Genomic DNA, 22,510 nt, shown 5'->3' on the forward strand with positions numbered 1-22,510 from the left:
AGACATTCTAAGAAGGATTGGTGCCAATCCTATTGACACTATTCCAAAAGATAAAGGGGAATCCTCCCTAAATCATTCACTGAAGCCAGTATCAACCTAATACCAAAACCAGGAAATGACATAACAAAAATATTAAACTACAGATCAAATCCCCTCATGAACACAGATGCAAAAATCCTTATGTCATAAAGATAATCCACCATGATCTAGTGGTTTTATACCAGGGATGCAGGGATGGTTTAACATGTAAGTCAGTAACCGTGATACACCACATAAGCAGAATTGAAAATCATGTAATCATCCCAACAGACACAGCAAAAGCATTTGACAAAATCCAGCATCGCTATAGTATTGAAACCCTCAGCAAAACTGGCCTAGAAGAGACATACTTCAAGGTAATAAAAGTCATCTATGACAAACCCACAGCCAACATTATGAATGGGGAAAAGCTGAAAGCATTTCCCCTGATAACTGGAGCAAGTCAAGGAACAAAATGATAATAACTAATCAACACAGTACTGGATGTTCTAGCCAGAGCAATCAGACAAGAGAAAGAAATAAAGAGCATTCAAGTTGGTAAAGAGGAAGTCAAACTGTCACTGTTTGCTGATGATATGGCTGTATACACAAAAATACTAAAGACAAATTCAAAGAGCTCCTAGAAATGATAAATGAATTCAGCAAAGTTTCAGCATACAAATTTAATATACACAAATCAGTAGCTCTGCTGTACACCAGAAGTGACCAAGCTGAGAATCAAACCAAGAACTCAACCCCTTTTACAACAGCCAAATAAAATACTTAGGAATAGACCTAACCAAGGATGTGAAAGACCTCTACAAGGAAAACAATGAAACACTGCTGAAACAAATTGTAGACTACACAAACAAATTGAAACACGTCATGCTCATGGATGGGTAGAATCAATATTTTCAAAATGACCATACTGCCAAACATAATCTACCAATTCAATGCAATTTCCATCAAAATACCACCATTATTCTTCACTGAACTAGAAAAAAAAATCCCAAAATTCAAATGGAACTAAAAAATAGCCTACATAGCCAAAGCAAGACTAAGCAAAAAGAACAAATCTGGAGGCATCACTTTGCCTGACTTCAAACTATACTATAAATCCATAGTCACCAAAACTGCATGGTATTGGTATAAAGTTAGGCACACAGACCAATAGAACAGAATAGGGAACCAAGAAATAAAGCCAAATACTTACAGCCAACTGATCTTTGACAAACCAAACAAAAACACAGAGTAGGAAAAGGACACCCAATGCAACAAATGGTGCTAGGATAATTGGCATGCCACATGTAAAAAAATACACCTGGATCTTCATCTCTCACTTTTTATGAAAATCCACACAAGATGGATCAAAGACTTAAATCTAAGACCTGAAACCATAAAGTTTCTAGAAGACTGCATTAGAAAAACCCTTATAGACATTAGCTTAGGCAAAGACTTCATGACCAAGAACTCAGCAAATGCAACAAAAACAAACACACAAAGATGGGACTATAAACAGATGGGACTTAAACTACAAGCTGCTGCATAGCAAAAAAAAATAATCAGCAGAGTTAACAGACAATCCACAGAATGGGAAAAAATCTTCACAATCTATACATCCAACAAACGACTAATATCAGAATCTACAAAGAACTCAAACAAATCAGCAAGAAAAAAAACAAAGGACCCCATTGAAAAGTGGGCAAAACACATGGATTAGAAATTCTCAAAACAAGATATGCAAATAGCCAAGAAGAATATGGAGAAATGCTCAACATCACTAATGATGAGGGAAATACAAATCAAAACCACAGCATGATACCACCTAACTCCTATAAAAAAATTAAAAAATCAAAAAGTAGATGTTGGCGTGGATGTGGTGAAAACATTACACTTTTACACTGTTGGTGGGAATTAAATTAGTACAATCACTATGAAAAACAGTGTGGAGATTCCTTAAAGAACTAAAAGTAGATCTACCATTTGATCCAGCTATCCCACTACTAGGTATCTACTCAGAGGAAAAGAAGTCATTATACAAAAAAAGATACTTGCACCAACATGTTTATAGGCAGCATAATTTGCAATTGTAAAAATATGTAACAAACCCAAATTCCCATCAATCAATGAGTGAATAAAGAAAATATGGTAAATACACTATAGAATACTACTCAGACATTTCAAAAAAAAAATTGAAATAATGGCTTCACAGCAACCTGGATGGAACTGAAGACTATTATTCTAAGTGAAGTAACTCAGGAATGGAAAACCAAACATTGTATGTTCTCACTCATGTATGAACTAAGCTATGAGGATGCAAAGTTGTAAGAATGATACGTTGGACTTTAGGAACTCAGGGGACTAGTGGGAGGTGGCAAGGGATAAAAGTTTTCCCACTGGGAAAAGTGTACACTGCTTGGGTGATGGGTTCACCAAAATCTCAGAAATCACCACTAAAGAACTTATGTATATAACCAAATGCCACCAAAAACTTATTGAAATTAAAAAACAGAAAATAAAACTTTAGAATTTTTTTTAAAAACCTGACAACTAGAGAGAAGATCCAAGATGGCTGAATAAGAACAGCTCTGGGGTGCAGTTCCCAGAGAGAACAACACAGAGGGTAAGTGATCACCACATATCCAAATGAGTTTTTACTGCCCAGAGACCAGGAGATTCGTGGGCTGAAAGCACCACAAGTTTCCAGCATGGCTGTTTCAGCTGGCACCATACGTTTCCACACAAAAACTCACACAAATCTGGGTGGCCATTTCAACTGTCACCTGGAATGTCTAGGAGACAGGACTGCCCATTCAACTGAAAAAGAGGGGGCTGAAATAGGGAGCCAGGTGATCTGGTTTGGCAGGTCCCACCCCACAAAGACCAGCAATCTGAAATGCTCTGGAATGAGAGTTTTGCAGCAAGCACATTGACCCAGGTTGGTCCAGCACAGTGGAGGGAAGAGCGTCTGCCATTACCAAGGCAGTCCACCACTACCAAGACAGTCCACCATTACTGAGGCAGTCTGCCATTGCCAAGGCAGACTGCCATTACCAAGGCAATTCAAACTCTACCTCTATAAAGAAAACCGCAAGGAAGTTTACACAGTGGGTGGGCACAGCCCAGCAATGCCTCTGTTGAAGACTATGACAAGACCACCTCCATGCTGGGCAGGGCTTCTCTGAAAAAAGGCAGCAGCATGACAGGAGCTTATAAATAAAGCCCCACCTTCTCAGGACAGAGCACCTGGGAAAGAGGCAGTTGAAGTTCTGCTGCACCAGAGAGAAACATACCTGCCTAGCAGCTCTGAACAGAACAATGGATATCCCAGTAAAGCACCTGAACTCCTATAAGGGACAGACTGTCCCCTCAAGCAGCTCCCTGTTTATCCAAAGAGACACCTCACAAAGAAGAGCTCAGGCTGACATCTGGCAGGTACCCTTCCGGGTCAGAGATAACAGAAGAAGAAGCCGGCAGGAACCCTTACTGTTCTGCAGCCCCTGCAGTGATCCCCAGGCAAGCAGGGTCTAGAGTGGACCTCCAGCAGTCCTGCAGCAGAGCGGCCTGACTGTTAAAAGGAAAACTAAAAAACAGAAAGAAATGGCTTCAACATCAATGAAAAGGACAACCACTCAGAGACCATCCAAAAGTCACCATCTACAAAGACCCCAGGTAAATAAATCCAAGAAGATGGGAAGAAACCATTGCAAAAAGGATGAAAACACCAAAACCCAGAACACCACTCCTCCTCCAAGGGATCACAACTCATCAGCAAGGAAACAAAGCTGGATGGAGAATGAATCTGATGAATTGACAAAAACAGGTGGATAATAACAAACTTCTCTGAGCTAAAAGAACATGATCTAACCCAATGCAAAAAAACTAAGAAGACTGAAAAAAGATTAGGCAAAATGCTAACAAAAATAAACAGCTTAGAGAAGAATATAAATGACTTGAAGGAGCTGAAAACACAGCACAAGAACTTTGTAAAGCATACACAAGTTTTAATAGCCACATCGACCAAGCAGAAGAAAGGCTATCAGACACTGAAGATCAACTCAATGAAGCAAGATGAGAAGGCAAGTTTAGAGGGGGAAAAGAGTGAAAAATAAACAAAGCCTCTAAGAAATATGGGATTATGTGAAAATACCTATTCTACGTTTGACAGGTGTACCTGAATGTCACAGAGAGAATGAAACCAAACTGGAAAACACTCTTCAGGATATTATCCAGAACTTCCCCAACCTAGCAAGGCAGGCCAACATTCAAGTCCAGGAAATACCGAGAATACCACAAAGATATTCCTCAAGAAGAGAAACCCCAAGACACATAATCATCAGAATCACCAGGATTGAAATGAAGGAAAAGCCAGGCACGGTGGCTCAAGCCTGTAATCCCAGCACTTTGGGAGGCTGAAGCGGGTGGATCACGAGGTCAAGAGATCGAGACCATCCTGGTCAACATGGTGAAATCCCGTCTCTACTAAAAATACAAAAAATTAGCTGGGCATGGTGGTGTGTGCCTGTAATCCCAGCTACTCAGGAGGCTGAGGCAGGAGAATTGCCTGAACCCAGGAGGCGGAGGTTGCGGGGAGCCGAGATTGCGCCATTGCACTCCAGCCTGGGTAACAAGAGCGAAACTCCATCTCAAAAAAAAAAAAAAAAAAAAAAAAAAAAAAGGAAAAAAAAAAGAAAAAAAAAGAAATGAAGGAAAAAATGCTAAGGGCAGTCAGAGAGAAAGGTCAGGTTACCCACAAAGGGAAGCCCATCAGACTCAGAGCAGATCTCTCGGCAGGAACCCAACAAGCCAGAAAAGAGTGGGGCTAATATTCGACATCCTTTAGGAAAAGAACTTTCAACCTAGAAATACATATCCAGCCAAACTAAGCTTCCTAAGTGAAGAAGAAATAAAATCCTTTATGGACAAGCAATTGCTGAGGGATTTCATCACCACCAGGCCTGCTTACAAGAGCTCCTGAAAGAAACACTAAACATGGAAATGAAAAACCAGTACCAGCCACTCCAAAAATGTACCTAATAGTAAAAAGCAATGACAAAATGAACAAACTGGATCAATTAAAGGGAAAACAACCAGCTAGCATCCAAATGGCAGGATCAAATTCATACATAACAATATTAACCTTGAATGTAAAAGGGCTAAACGCCCCAATCAAAAGACACAGACTGACAAATTGGATAAAAAGTCAAAACCCATTGGTGGGCTGCATTAAGGAAACCCATCTCATGTGCAAGGACACATAAAGGCTCAAAATAAAGAGATGGAGGAAGATCTGCCAAGCAAATGGAGAGCAAAAAGAAAGCAGGAGTTGCAATCCTAGTCTCTGATAAAATAGACTTAAAACCAACAAAGATCAAAAGAGATAAAGAAGGGCATTATACAATGGTAAAAGGATCAATGCAACAAGAACTAACAATCTTAAATATATATGCACCCAATACATGAGCACCCACATACATAAAGCAAGTTCTTAATGACTTACAAAGAGACTTAGACTCCCACACAATAATAGTGGGAGACTTTAACACTCCACTGTCAATATTAGACAGATCAATGAGACACAAAATTAACAAGGATATCCAGGACTTAAACTCAGGTCTGGATGAAGCAAACCTAGTAGACATCTACAGAAGAACTCTCCACCCCAAATCCACAGAATATACATTCTTCTCAGCACCACATAATTGGAAGTAAATCACTCGTCAGCAAATGCAAAAGAACAGAAACCATAACAAACAGTCTCTCAGACCACAGTGCAATCAAATTATAACTCACGATTAAGAAACTAACTCAGAACCATGCAACTTCATGGAACCTGAACAAGTAGCTCTTGAATGTTGACTGGATAAGCAATGAAATGAAGGCAGAAATAAAGATACTCTTCCAAACTAATAAGAACAAAGACACAACATACCAGAATCTCTGGGACACTTTAAAGCAGTGTCTAGAGGAAAATGTATGGCAATAAATTCTGACAGAAGCACAGAAAGATCTAAAATTGACATCCTATCATCAAAATTGAAAGCTAGAAGAGCAAGATCAAAAAACTCAAAACCTAGCAGAAGACAAGAAATAACTAAGATCACAGCAGAACTGAAGGAAATAGACAAACAACAACAAAAAAAAAAAACTCTTCAAAAATTAATAAATCCAGGAGCTGGTTTTTTGAAAACATAAAAATATAGACAGACTGCTGGTCAGATTAATAAAAAAGAAAGAATAGAGGAATCAAAGAGATGCAATAAAAAAAGATAAAGGGGATATCACCACCAATTTCACAGAAATACAAACTACCATCAGAGATTACTATGAACAATGCTATGCTCATAAATCAGTAAACCTGGAAGAAATGGATAAATTCCTGGACACTTGCACCCTCCCAAGCCTAAACCAGGAAGAAGTTGAAACCCTGAATAGACCAACAGCAAGGGCTGAAGTTAAGGCAGCAGTTAATAGCCTACCAATCAAAAAAGTACAGGTCCAGATCTGTTCACAGCCGAATTCTACCAGACATACAAAGAGGAGCTGGTACCACTCCTTCTGAAACTATTCCAAACAATATAAAAACAGGGAATCCTTCCCAAATCATTTTATGAAACCAACATCATCCTAATAACAAAACCCAGAAGAGACTCAACAAATAAAGAAAACTTCGGGCCAATATCCATGGTGAACATAGATGCAAAAATCTTCAATAAAATACTGGCAAACCAATTGCAATAGCACATCAAAAAGCTTATCCATCATGATCAAGTAGGCTTCATCCCAGGGATGCAAGGCTGGTTCAACATATTCAAGTCTATAAATGTAATCCACCACATAAACAGAACCAAAGACAAAAACCACATGATTATCTCAATTGATGCAGAGAAGGCCTTCCACAAAATTCAACAGCCCTTTATGCTAAAAACTCTGAATAAACTAGGTGTCAACGGAATGTATCTCAAAATAATAAAGGCAATTTATGACAAACCCACAGCCAATATCATGCTGAATGGGCAAAAACTGGAAGCATTCCCGTTGAAGTGTGCCACTAGACAAGGATGCCCTCTCTCAACACTCCTATTCAATATAGTATTGGAAGTTCTAGCCAGAGAAATCAGGCAAGAAAAAGAATTAAAGAGTATTCAATTAGGAAAGGAAGAAGTCAAATTGTCTCTATTTGCGGAAGACATGATTGTATATTTAGAAGAACCCATCTTCTCTGCTCATAACCTCCTTAAACTGATAAGCAACTTCAGCAAAGTCTCAGGATACAAAATCAGTTTGCAAAAATCCCAAGCATTCCTATACACTAATAACAGAGTATCAGAGAGTGAAATCAAGAGCCAACTCCCATTCACAATAACTACAAAGAGAAAAAAATAGCTAGGAATACAACTAACAAAGGATGTAAAGGACCTCTTCAAGGAGAACTATAAAACGCTGCTCAAGGAAATAAGAGAGGACACAAACAAATGGAGAAACATTCCATGCTCATGGTTAGGAAGAATCAATATCATGAAAATGGCCATACTGCCTAAAGTAATTTACAGAGTCAACACTATCCCCATCAAGGTACCAATGACCTCCTTCACAGAACTGGAAAAAAAACACCTTAAACTTCATATGGAACCAAAAGAGAGCCTGAGCCCACATAGCCAAGTCAGTTCTAAGCAAAAAGAACAAAGTGGGAGACATCATGCTACCTGACTTCAAACTATACTACAAGGCTACAGTAATCAAAACAGCATGGTACTGGTACCAAAACAGAGATATAGACCAACAGAACAGAACAGAGGCCTGGGAGGCAATGTCACATATCTACAACCATCTGATCTTTGAAAAACATTGAAAAACAAGCAATGGGGAAAGGATTCCATGTTTAATAAACGGTGTTGGGAAAAGTTGCTAGCCATGTGCAGAAAGCAGAAACTGGACCCCCTCCTGACACCTTACACTAAAATTAACTCCAGATGGACTAAAGACTTAAACATACGACCTAACGCCATAAAAACTCTAGAAGAAAATCTAGGCAAAACCTTTCAGGACATAGGCATAGGCAAGGACTTCATGACTAAAACACCAAAAGCACTGGCAACAAAAGCAAAAATAGACAAATGGAATCTAGTTAAACTTAAGAGTTTCTGTACAGCAAAAGAATCAATCATTAGAATGAACTGGCAACCAACAGAATGGGAAAAAATTTTGCAATCTACCCATCTGACAAAGGGCTAATATCCAGAACTTACAAAGAATAAAAACACATTTACAGGAATAAAATGAACAAACCCATTCAAAAGTTGGCCAAGGATATGAACAGACACTTTTCAAAAGAAGGCATATATGAGGCTAACAAATGTGAAATAATGCTCATCATCACTGGTCATTAGAGAAATGCAAATCAAAAACACACTGAGATACTATCTCATGTGAGCTACAATGGTGATCATTGAAAATTCTGGAGACAACAGATGCTGGAGAGGATGTGGAGAAATAGGAACACTTTTACACTGTTGGTGGGAGTGTAAACTAGTTCAACCATTGTGGAAGACAGTGTGGCGATTCCTCAAGGACCTAGAAACAGAAATGCCATTGACCCAGCAATCCCATTACTGGTTATATATCCAAAGGACTATATATCATTCTGTTATAAAGACACATGCACACGTATGTTCATTGCAGCACTGTTTACAATAGCAAAGATGTGGAACCATCCCAAATGTCCATCAATATTAGACTGCACAAGGAAATGTGGCACATATACTCCATGGAATACTATGCTGCCATAAAAAATGATGAGTTCGTGTCCTGTGTAGGGACATGGATGAATCTGGAAATCATCATTCTCAGAAAACTGACAGAAAAACAGAAAATCAAACACCACATGTTCTCACTCATAAGTGGGTGTTGAATAACGAGAACACATGGACACAGGGAGCAGAGTGTCACACACTGAGGTCTGTTGTGGGGGTTGGGTAGAGACAGCAAGGGGTGGGGAGGAATAACATGGGGAGAAATGCCAGATATAGGTGATGGGGATGGAGGCAGCAAACCTCATTGCCATGTATATACCTATGCAACAACCCTGCCTGATCTGTACATATGCCCCAGAACCTAAAGTACGATAAAAAATAAAATACAATTTAAAAAATGATAACTATAAAAAAAAATTGGTAAGATGATGTGTTGTAGGTTCATCCATTATAGCAAATATACTATTCTGGTGAAGGATTTTGATAACATCGGAGGCTGTGCATGTGTAGTGGGCAGGGAGATCTGGGACATCTCTAGAACCTTCCTTTCAGTTTTGCTGTGACTCTAACATGGCTCTTAAAAAAGCATTTTAGGCAGTGTGAAAAAATGGATAAGCAAGACAAAATATTAGGAAGAACTATTCAAAGTTTTTATATGACTGAATGAAAATTTAAAAGTAAGGGAAAGTTCACAACTCATCCAGTATTCGACAGCTGCATATGGCAGAACTCATGATTTTACACCTTCATGTAAGGAAATGGCATTGTGTGTAACATGAATATCATAGAATCATCACACCAGAAAATCAAATATACTATCTGCACAGTTAAAATAATTACTATCCTGGAGAATCAGCTTTGGAGAAAATACAGTGTCTTTAAGAAGAGCCATTCAGCCAGGCATAGTGGCTCAAGCCTATAATTCCAGCACTTTTGGAGGCTGAGGAGTGGATCTCTTCAGGTCAGGAGTTCAAGACCAACCTGGCCAACATGGTGAAATCTCATTGCTACTAAAAATACAAAAATTAGCCGGGCGTGGTGGCAGGCACCTGTAATCCCAGCTACTCAGGAGGCTGAGGCAGGAGAATTGCTTCAACCCAGGAGGCCAATGTTACAGTGAGCTGAGATTGAGATTGTGCCATTAACACTCCAGCCTGAGCAATTAAGTGAGACTCCACCTCAAAAAAAAAAAAAGGAGGCCATCACGTCCTCTCTATTTAGGTTCCTCACTATACTCTCTTACTTAGATGAGTCAGAATTTATACTTTCTGCCTGCCAGTAATAATATCATGTACATTATAATTTTAAATAAAAATAATTTTTTGAGAGACAAAAATCAGACAATCAAAATAACACGAAGGATAACAAAATCATACAACAATCAGAAATATTAAAACATCAAGAAACAACAACAGCTCAAGCAGTTGAACAGCAGGGGAGCTTTCTAAAAATCATTCCCAAACATGAGAGAAGTACTATTTTCTCCGTTTTATAAATAAAGACGCAGAGATTCACTGGTTAACTAACTTGTCCCACTATATGTGGCTTATAAATACCAAAAGTAAAATTCACATGCAGACCGTCTGGCTTTACGACTTTGGAACCCATAACCTCCTTTCTGGGGTCTGTTCTGGGAAATTAATCTAATACGTGGAAAACAGGGTAAATGAAGATTTCCATGGAAACATTTTAATTAAAAGAGCAAAAACTGGAGGCTACCCTAATGCTTCACAGTATGACAATGGCTAAATCATGTGTGGTAGACAGGCGGATGATAGAATGCTACTTTTAGAGATAGGAAAATATTTCTATACAGTATATTAGAGAATGAAAGCAGGACATAAAAAGTACGATCATTATTTTAAATGTATATAGTAACATAGGAAGTGATACACAAAGAAAACAATTGTATAAAAGTGTTAAAATGATAGGCTGTGCTCTAATTTTAATTATTTGTTTTTTTGTTTTTTTTTTTTTTTTTTTTTGAGACGGAGTTTTGCTCTTGTTACCCAGGCTGGAGTGCAATGGCGCGATCTCGGCTCACCGCAACCTCCGCCTCCTGGGCTCAGGCAATTCTCCTGCCTCAGCCTCCCGAGAAGCTGGGATTACAGGCACGCGCCACCATGCCCAGCTAATTTTTTGTATTTTTAGTAGAGACGGGGTTTCACCATGTTGACCAGGATGGTCTCGATCTCTCGACCTTGTGATCCACCCGCCTCGGCCTCCCAAAGTGCTGGGATTACAGGCTTGAGCCACCGCGCCCGGCTATTTATTAGTTTTTAATAATTTCAATTTTGTTTCAAGTGATTTTACATAGAGAGTTCAAAGTTCCTGGGTTGTCGAAATCTACGTCTGAGCAAGGACACTAAATGAAAAGAAGTTTCAACTTTAGAAGGTGCATGTGACGTGTGAATAATGTGTAACCTCAATTCCAGCTTAGGAATCACCTAGGGGAGATAAGTAGCTGGAGTGGAGCAGCAGCCGCCGGGTTCTGAGGTGCTCTGCAACTACCCCAGGCACCAATCTTCTTGGCCTCTTCCCAGATAATCTTGGCCTAGATGTGGAACAGTGGATTTGAAAGCTAGAGCAGCTCCTCATAGGAGAGCCAGAGGCTACACACAGTCCCTAGGAGGCTTTGGATTGAGGGCTCCTTCTTACGCAGAAAAGACATCAAGAACCGGAGCCCAGCACGTTGAACCCTGCATTATATCTCAGCTGCTTTTTGCCACTTCAGTTGACAGAATGTTCCAAATTGGCAATGTTGAGATTTCACAAGTCACTCTTGTGGGGATCATCAGACATACAGAGAAGGTGACAACCAACACTGTTTACAAAATAGATGACATGGCAGCTGCACCCATGGATGGTCGCCAGTGGGTTGACACAGATGACACCAGCAGTAAAAACACTGTAGCTCCTCCAGAAACATATGTGACAGTGGCAGGCCACCTGAGATCTTTTGAGAACAAAAAGATCCTGGTGGCCTTTAAGGTCATGCCCCTGGAGGAGATGAGTTAGTTCACCATACATGTTCTGGAACTGATCGAGGCATACATGATACTAAGCAAAGCTAACAGTCAGCCCTCAGCAGGGAGATCACCTAACAGCAATCCAGGAAAGAGTGAAGCAGGGGACTTTGATGGGATTAGCTTCATCCCAGCAAATGTCCTCACTGTGGCCCAAAACAAGGTGTTCAACTTGATTAAGCCTTAGCCCAAGACCTGAAGAACCGAACTTTCAGGATCTTAAGAACTAGCTCAAACACATCTGTATCCTCAATCAAGCAAGCTGTGGATTTTCTGAGCAATGAGTGGCACATCCATGCTGCTGTGGATGATGATCATTTTAAATCCATGGATACAGAATAACTGGAAATAACTGGGTACCTGAAATATTTTACAGCTGGATCTAGATTCACAATCTGTTTTCTCCAGCTGTGCATGTGTTTGGCTAGGTGGCTTCTAGGAAGTAGGTTTCATCTATGAAAGGTCTCCACAGATGTCCTTTTGAAACTTACTGCTCTTGCCGGGCGTGGTGGCTCACGCCTGAAATCCAAGCACTTTGGATGCCAAGGCGGGCGGATCACCTGAGGTCGGGAGTTCAAGACCAGCCTGACCAACATGGTGAAACCCCATCTTTAAAAAAAAAGAAAAAGAAAAAAAGAAAAAAGAAACTTACTGCTCTTTTTTGTTTGACGCTCAGAGGGAGATGGGCAATTGACAGGGATGCAATCCAGGGATCCAGGGTGGAATTTCTTGAGGAAGTTACAAATAAACTTGATACAACATCAAGATAGATGGAACTGGAAGGATGCTGCCAGGACAGTACTTAAGTAATGCTCGGGAGGTTTTTGTTTGTTTTTGTTTCTGTTTTGAGACAGAGTCTAGCTCTGTCGCTCAGGCTGGAGTGCAGTGTTGCAATTTCTGCTCACCACAACCTCCACCTCCCATTTTCAAGTGATTCTCATGGCTCAGCCTCCCAAATAGCTGGAACTACAGACCTGTGTCACCATGCCCAGATAATTTTTATGTTTTTAGTAGAGACAGGCTTTCACCATGTTGACCAGGCTTGTCCCGAACTCCTGTCCTCACGTGTTTCGCCACCTTGGCCTTCCAAAGTGCTCGGCTTACAGGCATGAGCCACCACACCCAGCCAGTTTCTCTTCTTAAAATACTTTTTGCCAAGAGATGAGAAGGACTAGGGCCTTGTGAGCAGAGCGCTAGCCAAGAAACCTGCTGGCTTCTGCCTGTTTTCGTTTCCCACAGAGGTTATGTGGCATGACTTTCAGAAATGTACTTTCTGTCACCAGCTTGTCATGACTGCTGCTTATCATGACAGTGTGCTTCTGTGAACATGAGGTTCTGCGGTGCCTCCAGGGGCAGGGGAAACAAAGACGTGTTACTGCATTTTGTACAAAATAAGTATGTTCATATGTTTAATAAAACAGTTCTATTGTAGTAACTTGTAAACAAAAATCCGTAAAGGAGCACTAGGTTAAACTCCAATTGTTTTTTGTTTTACCCACATAATAAACAGGTAAATAACTGTTATTTCACCATGAATTATCAACTCTTCCATTCTTTATTTAAAAAATATTCTTTATGCTAGAAAAAAAAAGTAATGTATAGATTTTTCAGTTTCTCTTTGGAAAATCAAAACCTCTGGGTTTCAACTCATATAGATAGAATTTGTTTTTTGTTTTTCACAATCAGTTACTTAGGAAATATATTTGGTATTTTACTTAGGATGTTTAATTTTGTGGTGATTAACCAGAAAATAAAACATGCAGTATTCACAAGTTCAGAGTTTATATTGAAATCTATATTTGTATCGAAATCTATAACTTGCTTAATTACACTTGGGTCCCTCAAAATATATAATTATATTTAAAATAATAATGAGTAAAGGAAAATGTAAACAGAGAATAGGAGATCAGATAGATGACCAGAAAGGAAAGATACATGTTTGTTCACCCAGTGACTTCTCAGCTAATTTTGTAGCTTAAACATAACTTAGAATTTTTTCAGTTGAAAATACGTTGAGACCAAGCAAAATAAATTATGTCACAGAATTAAAAATTACAGGGCCAGAATTACATAAAGGACAGTGTTAGAGGATTCCAGTTTCAGAAAAAAAAATCAGAATCTTAGTCACTTAGCTGTATGTTTTTTCAATTCAGTTAGGAAACAGGACTGGAAAATAGGATTTGATAATCCCATATGTCTTACATATATAATCTTGATATAGATAGATAGATAGAGATATATATTTAGTGGTCTATGTAGATATATCAGGCAGTTTAGGTGTGAAGAACTGAATTGCTCTAACTAGCTTCAATAAGTGTTTATTATAAGCATTAAATAGTTTACTAAATTTTTGAGAGTTAAATTAATAGACTGCAACGTGGTATCTCAGGAATGACTCTCAAAGCCAAACCATAGGACCAAGACACAAAGCAAGAGGCTGATAGTTTCTGAAAACAGGAAGCTACCAGCTCCAGAAGCCCATTCCACTGCCATGGTTAGAAGGATGATTAACATGGCACTATCTTCAGGAAACGTTCATCCTGAAGAGCCCTCTACAGTTGTTGCCAGTTCCTGAATCCCACCATGCCAGCTGTTTTGCACCAGCAAAATGGCTGCCCTGTACCCTGCTTCTTGACTCCCATAAAGCCAGTAGCCATGCAATGAGACAGTTATTAATGCTACCACCAGGGGAAAAGAAGAAAAAATCATGACTCCATTACTGTGCTTGTCAGAGTGGCAAAAGTTCAACCTCCATCTTCTGCTTTCAAATGTCATGCACCTGCATCTGACCGACAGAACCTACAACATCAAGAACCCTCCAAGGAAGTCCTGGAAATATGAACTTTAGCTCTTCATCTACGTCTTCAGTATGCAAAGACACACTAGAACGTGGGTAAATTGGATGTTGAGCACTACTATGGTATCCCTTTCGCTACTCAACATCCACATATATGTTTTTCCCCATTCAGTCACTTTCTAAATGCAAGAATTAGTAACAACAACATTTCATACTAACATAATGCAAATACCTCTTTTATAAATAAAAATGTGCTCACCCACTCCCCAACAGGAAGAACCAAGAAAATGCCATCAGTCAATTTGTCCCTCTCACAGAGAAGGCTTGCCCCTTCTCCAGCGAACTACATCAGAAAGTTACCTACCAATAACACACTCCATATAAAATATCAGAAGAAATGAAGACGCTAAAGTTATTTAACATTTATTTAAAAAACATACCAAATAATAGGAAGAAAATATGGCTAATCACTATGGTCTTCATTTCATAAAGGTGTAGCTGCAATTTGTAACTTCCTTCCTCCTCTTTCCATTTCTTGTTCCTTTTGCTTTCAACCAGCACTGAGGCTGGTAGAGATCCTTAATATGTCCTGATAATCCAAATGTTCATTCTAGAGATCAGAGCTTATAATGACTTCCTATGGTCACCACTGGAAACGGAAATCAGAGACATGTTCCAGAATGTCTCCAAATTCCAATTCAACTTCTCACTGCCCACAGTGTAGGGCAGCCCCCTTAGCACCCTTAGCTGAAAGAGAATCTGGAAAATATGTTTCCTTTTCTCGACTCCACGGTACACAAAACACAAAGGAGGGTAAAACGGGCGCAGTAATCTACTACTTTCACCAAAGTAATTAAGTAGGGGAAAAAAAGAAGTCCTCTCTCATGAACTTCAACACAGGAATGCAGGATTTTTCTTGGCCCATTCATCAGATTTGTGACGGAGGTAGCCCCATTTACTCAGACTACCGCCCGGAACCCTGTGTGGGAGAGAGCATGTGAACAAGCTCCATGTGGGGCCCAGAGCCAGAACAGGCGTGCATGAACAAGTGCAGTATGCTGCCAGCCAGTCCAAATGCTGGCAGGATAAAGCTCCATGTGGGGCCCATGGTGGTGCCCAGGTGATGCCAGATGCCTGCGACCTTAAGCCCCAGAGGGAGTGTAATGGTGCTCTCTTAGTTCTGCTGTCTGTGGACATCTGTGTGTTAGCATTTCAGCTGACAGTAGCAAGCTCTGCGTAGGGTCTTCATTAGTTCCCAGGTGAGGGTGTCTGCAACCTTGAAACACCAAAGGGAGTGTTACAGCACTCTCTTACCTCAACTATCCACAGATGGCTGTGTGGTAGTAGCTCAGCTGACAGGAGCAAGCTCTGGGCAGGGCCCATGGAGGTGCCCAGGTGAGGGTGCCTGTGACCCCAAAACCCCAGAAGGAGTGTTACAGTGCTCTCTTAGTTCTACCATCCATGGACAGCTATGTATTAGCAGCTCAGCTGACCCCTTGAGGCATCATATGGGGCAACTACCCTCCAGTGGCAAGGGCAAAGGGCTGGTGTGACAGATTTTCTGGGTACCTACAATCGGTGGGTCCCAAGCTCTTGTCTGGTGTCTAAGAAGAATGAGGTCACACAAACAAATTGAAGGATGGTGAAGGTGGAGAATTTTACTGAAGGATGAATCTCCCAGTGGAGAGGGAAGCTGGAAAAAAGATGGGAAAGTAAGGTGAACTTCCCCAAAGTTAAGTTGTCTCTTCTCTGAAGTCAATCTGTCTCTCCTCTGAAGTCCAGCCCTCTCTCATCGCTTCTAACTGATGGTGGGGATGGGCCATAGGTAGTTTTGGAAAAGGCAAGATTTGATCAGTAAAACAGTATTATTCAGAAAGAACAAATCAGGAGAGACCATGCAAAAAGGTATGGAAGTTCTCACTTCAGCCCATATGTTTAAGGCTTCTCGGCTTGAAGTTGGAGTTTCACGCTATTCCTGTCTGCCTAGAATTTCTCTGCCTCCTGCTTCTATCAACAGTAAGGAAATAGAAGGGAAAATGCTCCTCTTTTTTGCACTGACATGTACTTAAGTACTAGTTTTAGTACCTGAACAGAGTAAAGCTTTAGCTTCTTTGTGGGATAGTCACTGAATCTCACAAAGGGATCCAGTTTGCTGAGGCCGGTTAACCATAAGCTCCTAACCAGGAAACATGGTCTCAATGCATAAAAAGCGTTTTGACAGAAGCTGTTCCTTTCTGCCTCCCTCTCCCTCCCTTCCTCCAGATCCTGACAATGCTGTTTCTCTCCATTCAAATCACTCTAAGGTATCTATTATTCTGCCACCTCTTCTCCATCAAACGGATACAGCTTGTGTGATTCACCTTTATGTGAACCCCAAGAGGAAATGTTTACATGTCACATATTCAGATAATTCATTTGAAGTTTGGTGGTTTTGAATGGTAAATGGTTCTGATGGCCTATGGGAGGAGAGCGTTCCAATTTCTTTGAATGATTCTTCCCTAAGGTGAGGATGCATTTTCACTCTTTCAGGCCACCAGGCAACAAGGTGGCAGCTTTTGTTGTTTTGCTCAGCACTGCTGTAGTGCTGCAATTTACACAGATGCAAAGCAGACCTTGATTAGGAATGTATTTTGGCCTTCACAGTAAGACCCGATAATTGTGTGATCCATGAGTGATTTCTTCCTATGGGTGGACTCCAGCAACATCCAAAAAGGAGAAAACCTTCAAGCAGCCACAAGCACAAAGGAAGCTTTACAGTTAACCTTCCATGTGGTAATTTGTTAACAGGTTGGTTACTGGAAAGACATGGAACAAGAAGATACAGCAGAAACAGTCAAAACTAGAGGGAACGAGTCCTTCGTCATCCTAACAGGATTAGAAGGAAATACGTTGTATCACTTCACAGTGAGGGCTTACAATGGAGCTGGATATGGACCACCTAGCAGTGAAGTGAGTGCAACCACCAAGAAATCCCGTAAGTGACCTGGGCTTTTTGTTTGTTTCAGACAAAAGGGAAACATCTTATAACATTTCTGAAAGCCATGTGAGGTGTATAATAAGCAGAGTCAAAGGGGAGTTTTGATTCATAGTCTAGCTTCAGTGCTTAGATCTGAATCCTCAAACTAGCTCAGAAAAGTTTGCATTCACCGTAGATAAAGGTTATCTTCCTGTGAAACAAGGCTAAGCGATTTTGACACAGATGGGAGATAAAAGGATTCAAGTTCAAAAGCTCAGCAGAGTAGCTATTAAAATGACACTCCTGGAATAAAACCCTCCTTATCTGACTCCAGCTGGAAGGAAGCCTGGATTGCCAGCCAACTACTAAGCAGGAGAAAAGACTGAGATACTCACAAGGAATTAAATGAAGAAATGTACTTATGAATTCTTGTCAGTTCACTTTCCCTTTCTATTTTGCAGCTCCTAGTCAAGCACCTAGCAACCTCAGGTGGGAGCAGCAAGGCTCTCAGGTTTCCCTGGGCTGGGAACCCGTCATACCATTAGCCAATGAATCTGACGTTGTGGGTTACAAGGTCGGTATTTCTTCCCTCTTTTGCATAGATACTCATCTCCAAAATTATTATGAGGATAGAAAATTAGTAAGGCATAAAAGACCCATTAACAAGTCTATTTTTTCCCCAATCATTTTCAATCTTTATCTTAGAAGGGTAGCCTTCTTATACATAGACAAGCCAAGGCAGTCAAATTAGTTTCAACTACACAAGGCATAGAAAGGGAAGGAGTAGGAAAAGCAGTGACAATCTGAACGTAGTGTGAAGATGACTCTATGAAGCACAATATTAGGACCAGAAGAACGTAGGCAGAGAATTCTGGCATATTCCCCCAGGAGATTAACTTTATTGGCAGCTGACAAATATGGGACCATTTTGTTTTAGTGGAAAGACATTCTATTAGCAAGGAAACAGAAGAAGAATAAAAATGCAAGGGCCAGGACACTAGATAGAAAAAAACAATGCAGGAAGAGACACAGCAAGCGCCAAAACAGACGGGACATTCACATACAGTCATTCCTCTATGTGACAGTAAGATCTGGAAATTTGATAACGTGCAGTTTGGTTTTGAAAAATAACTTTGTTGTTATCTGATTTTAAATATATGTGATCTACGTATTGAATTGGCGTAATTTCAAATTCTTGTTTTATAATGTCAGATTCTGTTTGCTGCATTAAACTTCACACAGAATTAGTTGAATATTCACAATATTTTATATATTAAGTATAATACTTTAAAATATTTCAGTGATAATATTTAGACTGAAAAGTATCATTATGCATCGGTTTTCAACTATCAGAGATGGTAACACAGTATTCAATGTATAAAACGCTGAAATTTGAGGAGCTATATTTCATTGTACATGTGTTTTCAACTATCAGAGATGGTAACACAGTATTCAATATATAAAATGCTGAAATTTGAGGAGCTAAAAACTGAAGTTATAAATGAAATATTTTAAATTAATTCCCATTAATATTATACGACACAAACTAGCATTTATTACCTACTGTAATTAGGATAGATCAGACACACACACACACACACACACACACACACACACACACCCATCAGTAATGCTTGGGAATACTGAATTTGGTCTTTTTGCAGGGAGGGCAGGTGGGTCATTTTCTATACCATGCCCTTACTCCTCTCCTCTCCATACCCTTCCCCAAAAGACCATATCCTCACAACTTCTCCTCTTAGGCAAATACACCGTTTAACACTAAGGGATAGCAGTTAGGCAGGAAATGTGATAGACCATTCAAGAACCCATCTAATAGCATTAGAACTATGAAGAACTATATCCCAAACTGGAGAGAGCAAAGTAAAATGCAAGAGAAACTCAGATAAAAGTGTATGGTCAACTCAAAGGCTCATATGGCATAGGTACCTTTCAAGTGAGAATACAGAGATACAATGTAACTAGAAAAATACTTGATTGAGCTTGGCTGTAGGTATCCCAGGCTAGGTGCCATTGCTCTTTGTTCACAGTTGACACCTCTATCCCAGTCATTGTTCTTACTTTTATATATGACTATCTCCCCAAAGAGACTAAAGTCCTTGAAGGCAAGGACTTTCTCTTATTTTTTGTTCCTAATGTTTCTAAAATGGATGAATAATTAATGTTGGTCCCAACAGAAACGTCTTATGTAGTTATTTATATATGTGTATTATCAAATATGTATTTTTTCCAGCATAACCTTGATATTTTTTGTTGTGTAGAGGAAAAAATATCACCAGCTACCGGGTTAGACAGACTTTAGTTCAAATCCTAGTTGTGCAATTTGAGGAAGTTGTTTAAACACCCTGGGTTTTATTTTCTTAACGTCACAAATGGCAAAAATAGCAATAATAATACAATAACCATAATAATTCTGTTAATAAAGGATTTTCTAAAGAATAATTTATATAAAGTGCTTGGCATATAAAATGTGCTTATTAAAAAACAAATACCATTTCTTAGTGTTATTGGAGGAGAATGCCTCATTAGGTAACAAATTTTTAAATTTTAACAAAGAGACTGATCTTTAAAAGTTGCCTGCCAGTTCCCTCTTAATAAAGATAGCAAAGGTCATGTTGGAATCCCTTGTTTCTAGGGAAGAATCACTAGCATAGTCCATATTAGTTGTATAAATTAATGACAAGTAGGCATACATTGCCAGAGATTTTTTTTTTCTTTTATTTTCTTGAAATGGTTGCACTTCCTTATAACCCTGAGAAGGAATAACTGGCTCTTTTTTTATTTTTTGAGATGGAGTTTCACTCTTATCACCCAGACTGGAGTGCAATGGCGCAATCTTGGCTCACCACAACCTCAACCTTCCGGGTTCAAGTGATTCTCCTACCTCAGCCTCCCAAGAAGCTGGGATTACAGGCATGCACCATCACGCCCAGCTAATTTTGTATTTTTAGTAGAGATGGGGTTTCTCCATGTTGGTTAGGCTGGTCTCAAACTCCCGACCTCAGGTGATCCGCCTGCCTTGGCCTCCCAAAGAGCTGGGATTACAGGCATGAGCCATCGCAGGCAGCCCAAAGAATTGATTCTTATAAAAGGAGTCTGATGATAACAAATGGAGTAAGACCTCAAAATCCCCTTTGCAACTAAACCTTATAAAACTTTTCTGATGAGTGGCATAATCCCCACTGAGATAACTGTTCACAGGAAGGGCTCCCTGAGAGACAGGGGACTTCAGACTGGACAGGGCTTAACCCAGAGACTGGATTATCTTCAGAATCCAGGGTTTTCATTGGGCAGTGAAGAATGAAAGCTCCTTCTGACTCAGTCACAATGGGACAGGAATATATTTAGAAATAACACTGAGAATATAAACTAAAGAGCTACAACCCAGAGAATACAAGCTTGGAGCCCCTCTTCTGACCTTGAGTACTTCTGACCTTGAGAAGTACTGCAGCCTGGGCAAGGATCCCAACACAGCAGTTAAAGAACTGTACCATCCGGAGGTGCACACAAATGCAGAATGACCATATCTGGACATGATACTCAGAAGGAGAAGCTTTTTGTACTAGGAATCCTTTTGATTCCTACTACTTCCCCAAAATTGCTGCCAACCAAGAGTAGTGCCACTATAATAGCAGGCCACCTCTTAAGCACAATAATGTGTGTCACTTACAAACATTAATAAAATAGGGACATAGCATACTAATCATTTCTTTCCACAAGGCAATTTGAGGCAAGCCTGACCTGTTAAGACTGAATTTGCCCCTAGGATTATTCTAACATTTGAGGCAGAAGACTTCTTGCTAATCAGGGAAAGGGAGAGTTTCTATAGTTAATTAACATATTAAAAAGGGAGGTCACTTAATGTTCACTCTTGGGCTTTGCAAACTACTTCACTTTTGCAAGCAGAAAGGATCACTTGAAATATATATCATGTGTAGGTTTGAGACTGAGAACTTGGGATTAATACCTGAGGTGTAAAACGCAGGGATTGTATATTCCACCTTTTATATTAAGTCCAGTTTAAGACTGAAGAATTCAGAAAAATATTTATCTGGGAGATACCCAGGTTGTGAAAGTTATTGAAACATGATAAATGTGGAGGGAAAAGTGGATTTTTCCCCATATACTCAGTGCATAAATAATGTAATAAATGATTCTCTTGTATAGTTAAGATGCTATATACAGGATAGACATTCTGAAAAAGCTCACTACAAACTGGATCTCATAAACACAGAGACTGGTGCTTATCAGAGGCCAGGAAGTGGAAAGGAGAGAGAGAAACAAAGAGAGGTTATTCAATGGGTACAAATATACTGTCAGATAGAAGAAATCAGAGCTGGTGTTTGATAAATCAGAAGGGTGACTATAGTTAATAATCTATTGTATACTTCAAAATAGCTAGATGAGAATAATTTCAGTGTTTCCACCATAAAAAAAAAGATAAATATTTAAGGTATCCTGATTTTATCTTTACACAATACAAATGTATTAAATTATCATATATACCCTGAAAATGTGTACATCTATTATGTATCAATAAAAAATTTAAAAAGTAAATAATATAATGCAAAAATACAGTGTTCTTTAATTTTTAGTAGTTGAACTCCTTACAGGCAGATAAATGTGCATTAATACCTCTAGGAATTTTTTAATTATTTTGCCATTTTCCATGAAATTTAATAAGAACACTATAAAAATGTACATCAGTACATTATAAAATTGTAAAGCTTATATTAATAAAGTAATTGTAATCTTGGAAAGAAAACTATAGAAATAGCATAAGATAAAACAGCAGAATTTGACATTTGAGCAACCTATTGTCTAAGAAAGCACTGTCTTTGTTCTTTTGTGCTGCTGTAATAGAGTATCTGGGACTGGGTTATTTATAAAAAATAGAAATTTACTTCTCTCAGTTATGAAGGCTGGGAAGTCCAAGATCAAG

The 22,510-nt window shown here is 39.4% G+C and overlaps 1 protein-coding gene and 1 pseudogene across 3 annotated transcripts in view; both read left to right on the forward strand.

The window, feature by feature from the left end:
* CNTN5 (contactin 5) overlaps positions 1-22,510 on the forward strand; it is a 1,375,758-nt gene that overhangs the window by 1,337,431 nt on the left and 15,817 nt on the right. For all 3 annotated transcript variants that reach the window (XM_074400462.1, XM_039471391.2, XM_074400463.1), the window contains 2 exons: positions 17,382-17,568; positions 18,012-18,124. In XM_074400462.1, the coding sequence (XP_074256563.1) occupies positions 17,382-17,568; positions 18,012-18,124 (300 nt within the window). The remainder of the gene's footprint in view (positions 1-17,381; positions 17,569-18,011; positions 18,125-22,510) is intronic.
* On the forward strand, positions 10,903-12,697 carry LOC104650697 (replication protein A 32 kDa subunit pseudogene; annotated as a pseudogene).

This window comes from Saimiri boliviensis, chromosome 6 (assembly GCF_048565385.1).
Source record: "Saimiri boliviensis isolate mSaiBol1 chromosome 6, mSaiBol1.pri, whole genome shotgun sequence".
In the NCBI taxonomy this organism is placed as follows: Eukaryota; Metazoa; Chordata; class Mammalia; order Primates; family Cebidae; genus Saimiri; species Saimiri boliviensis.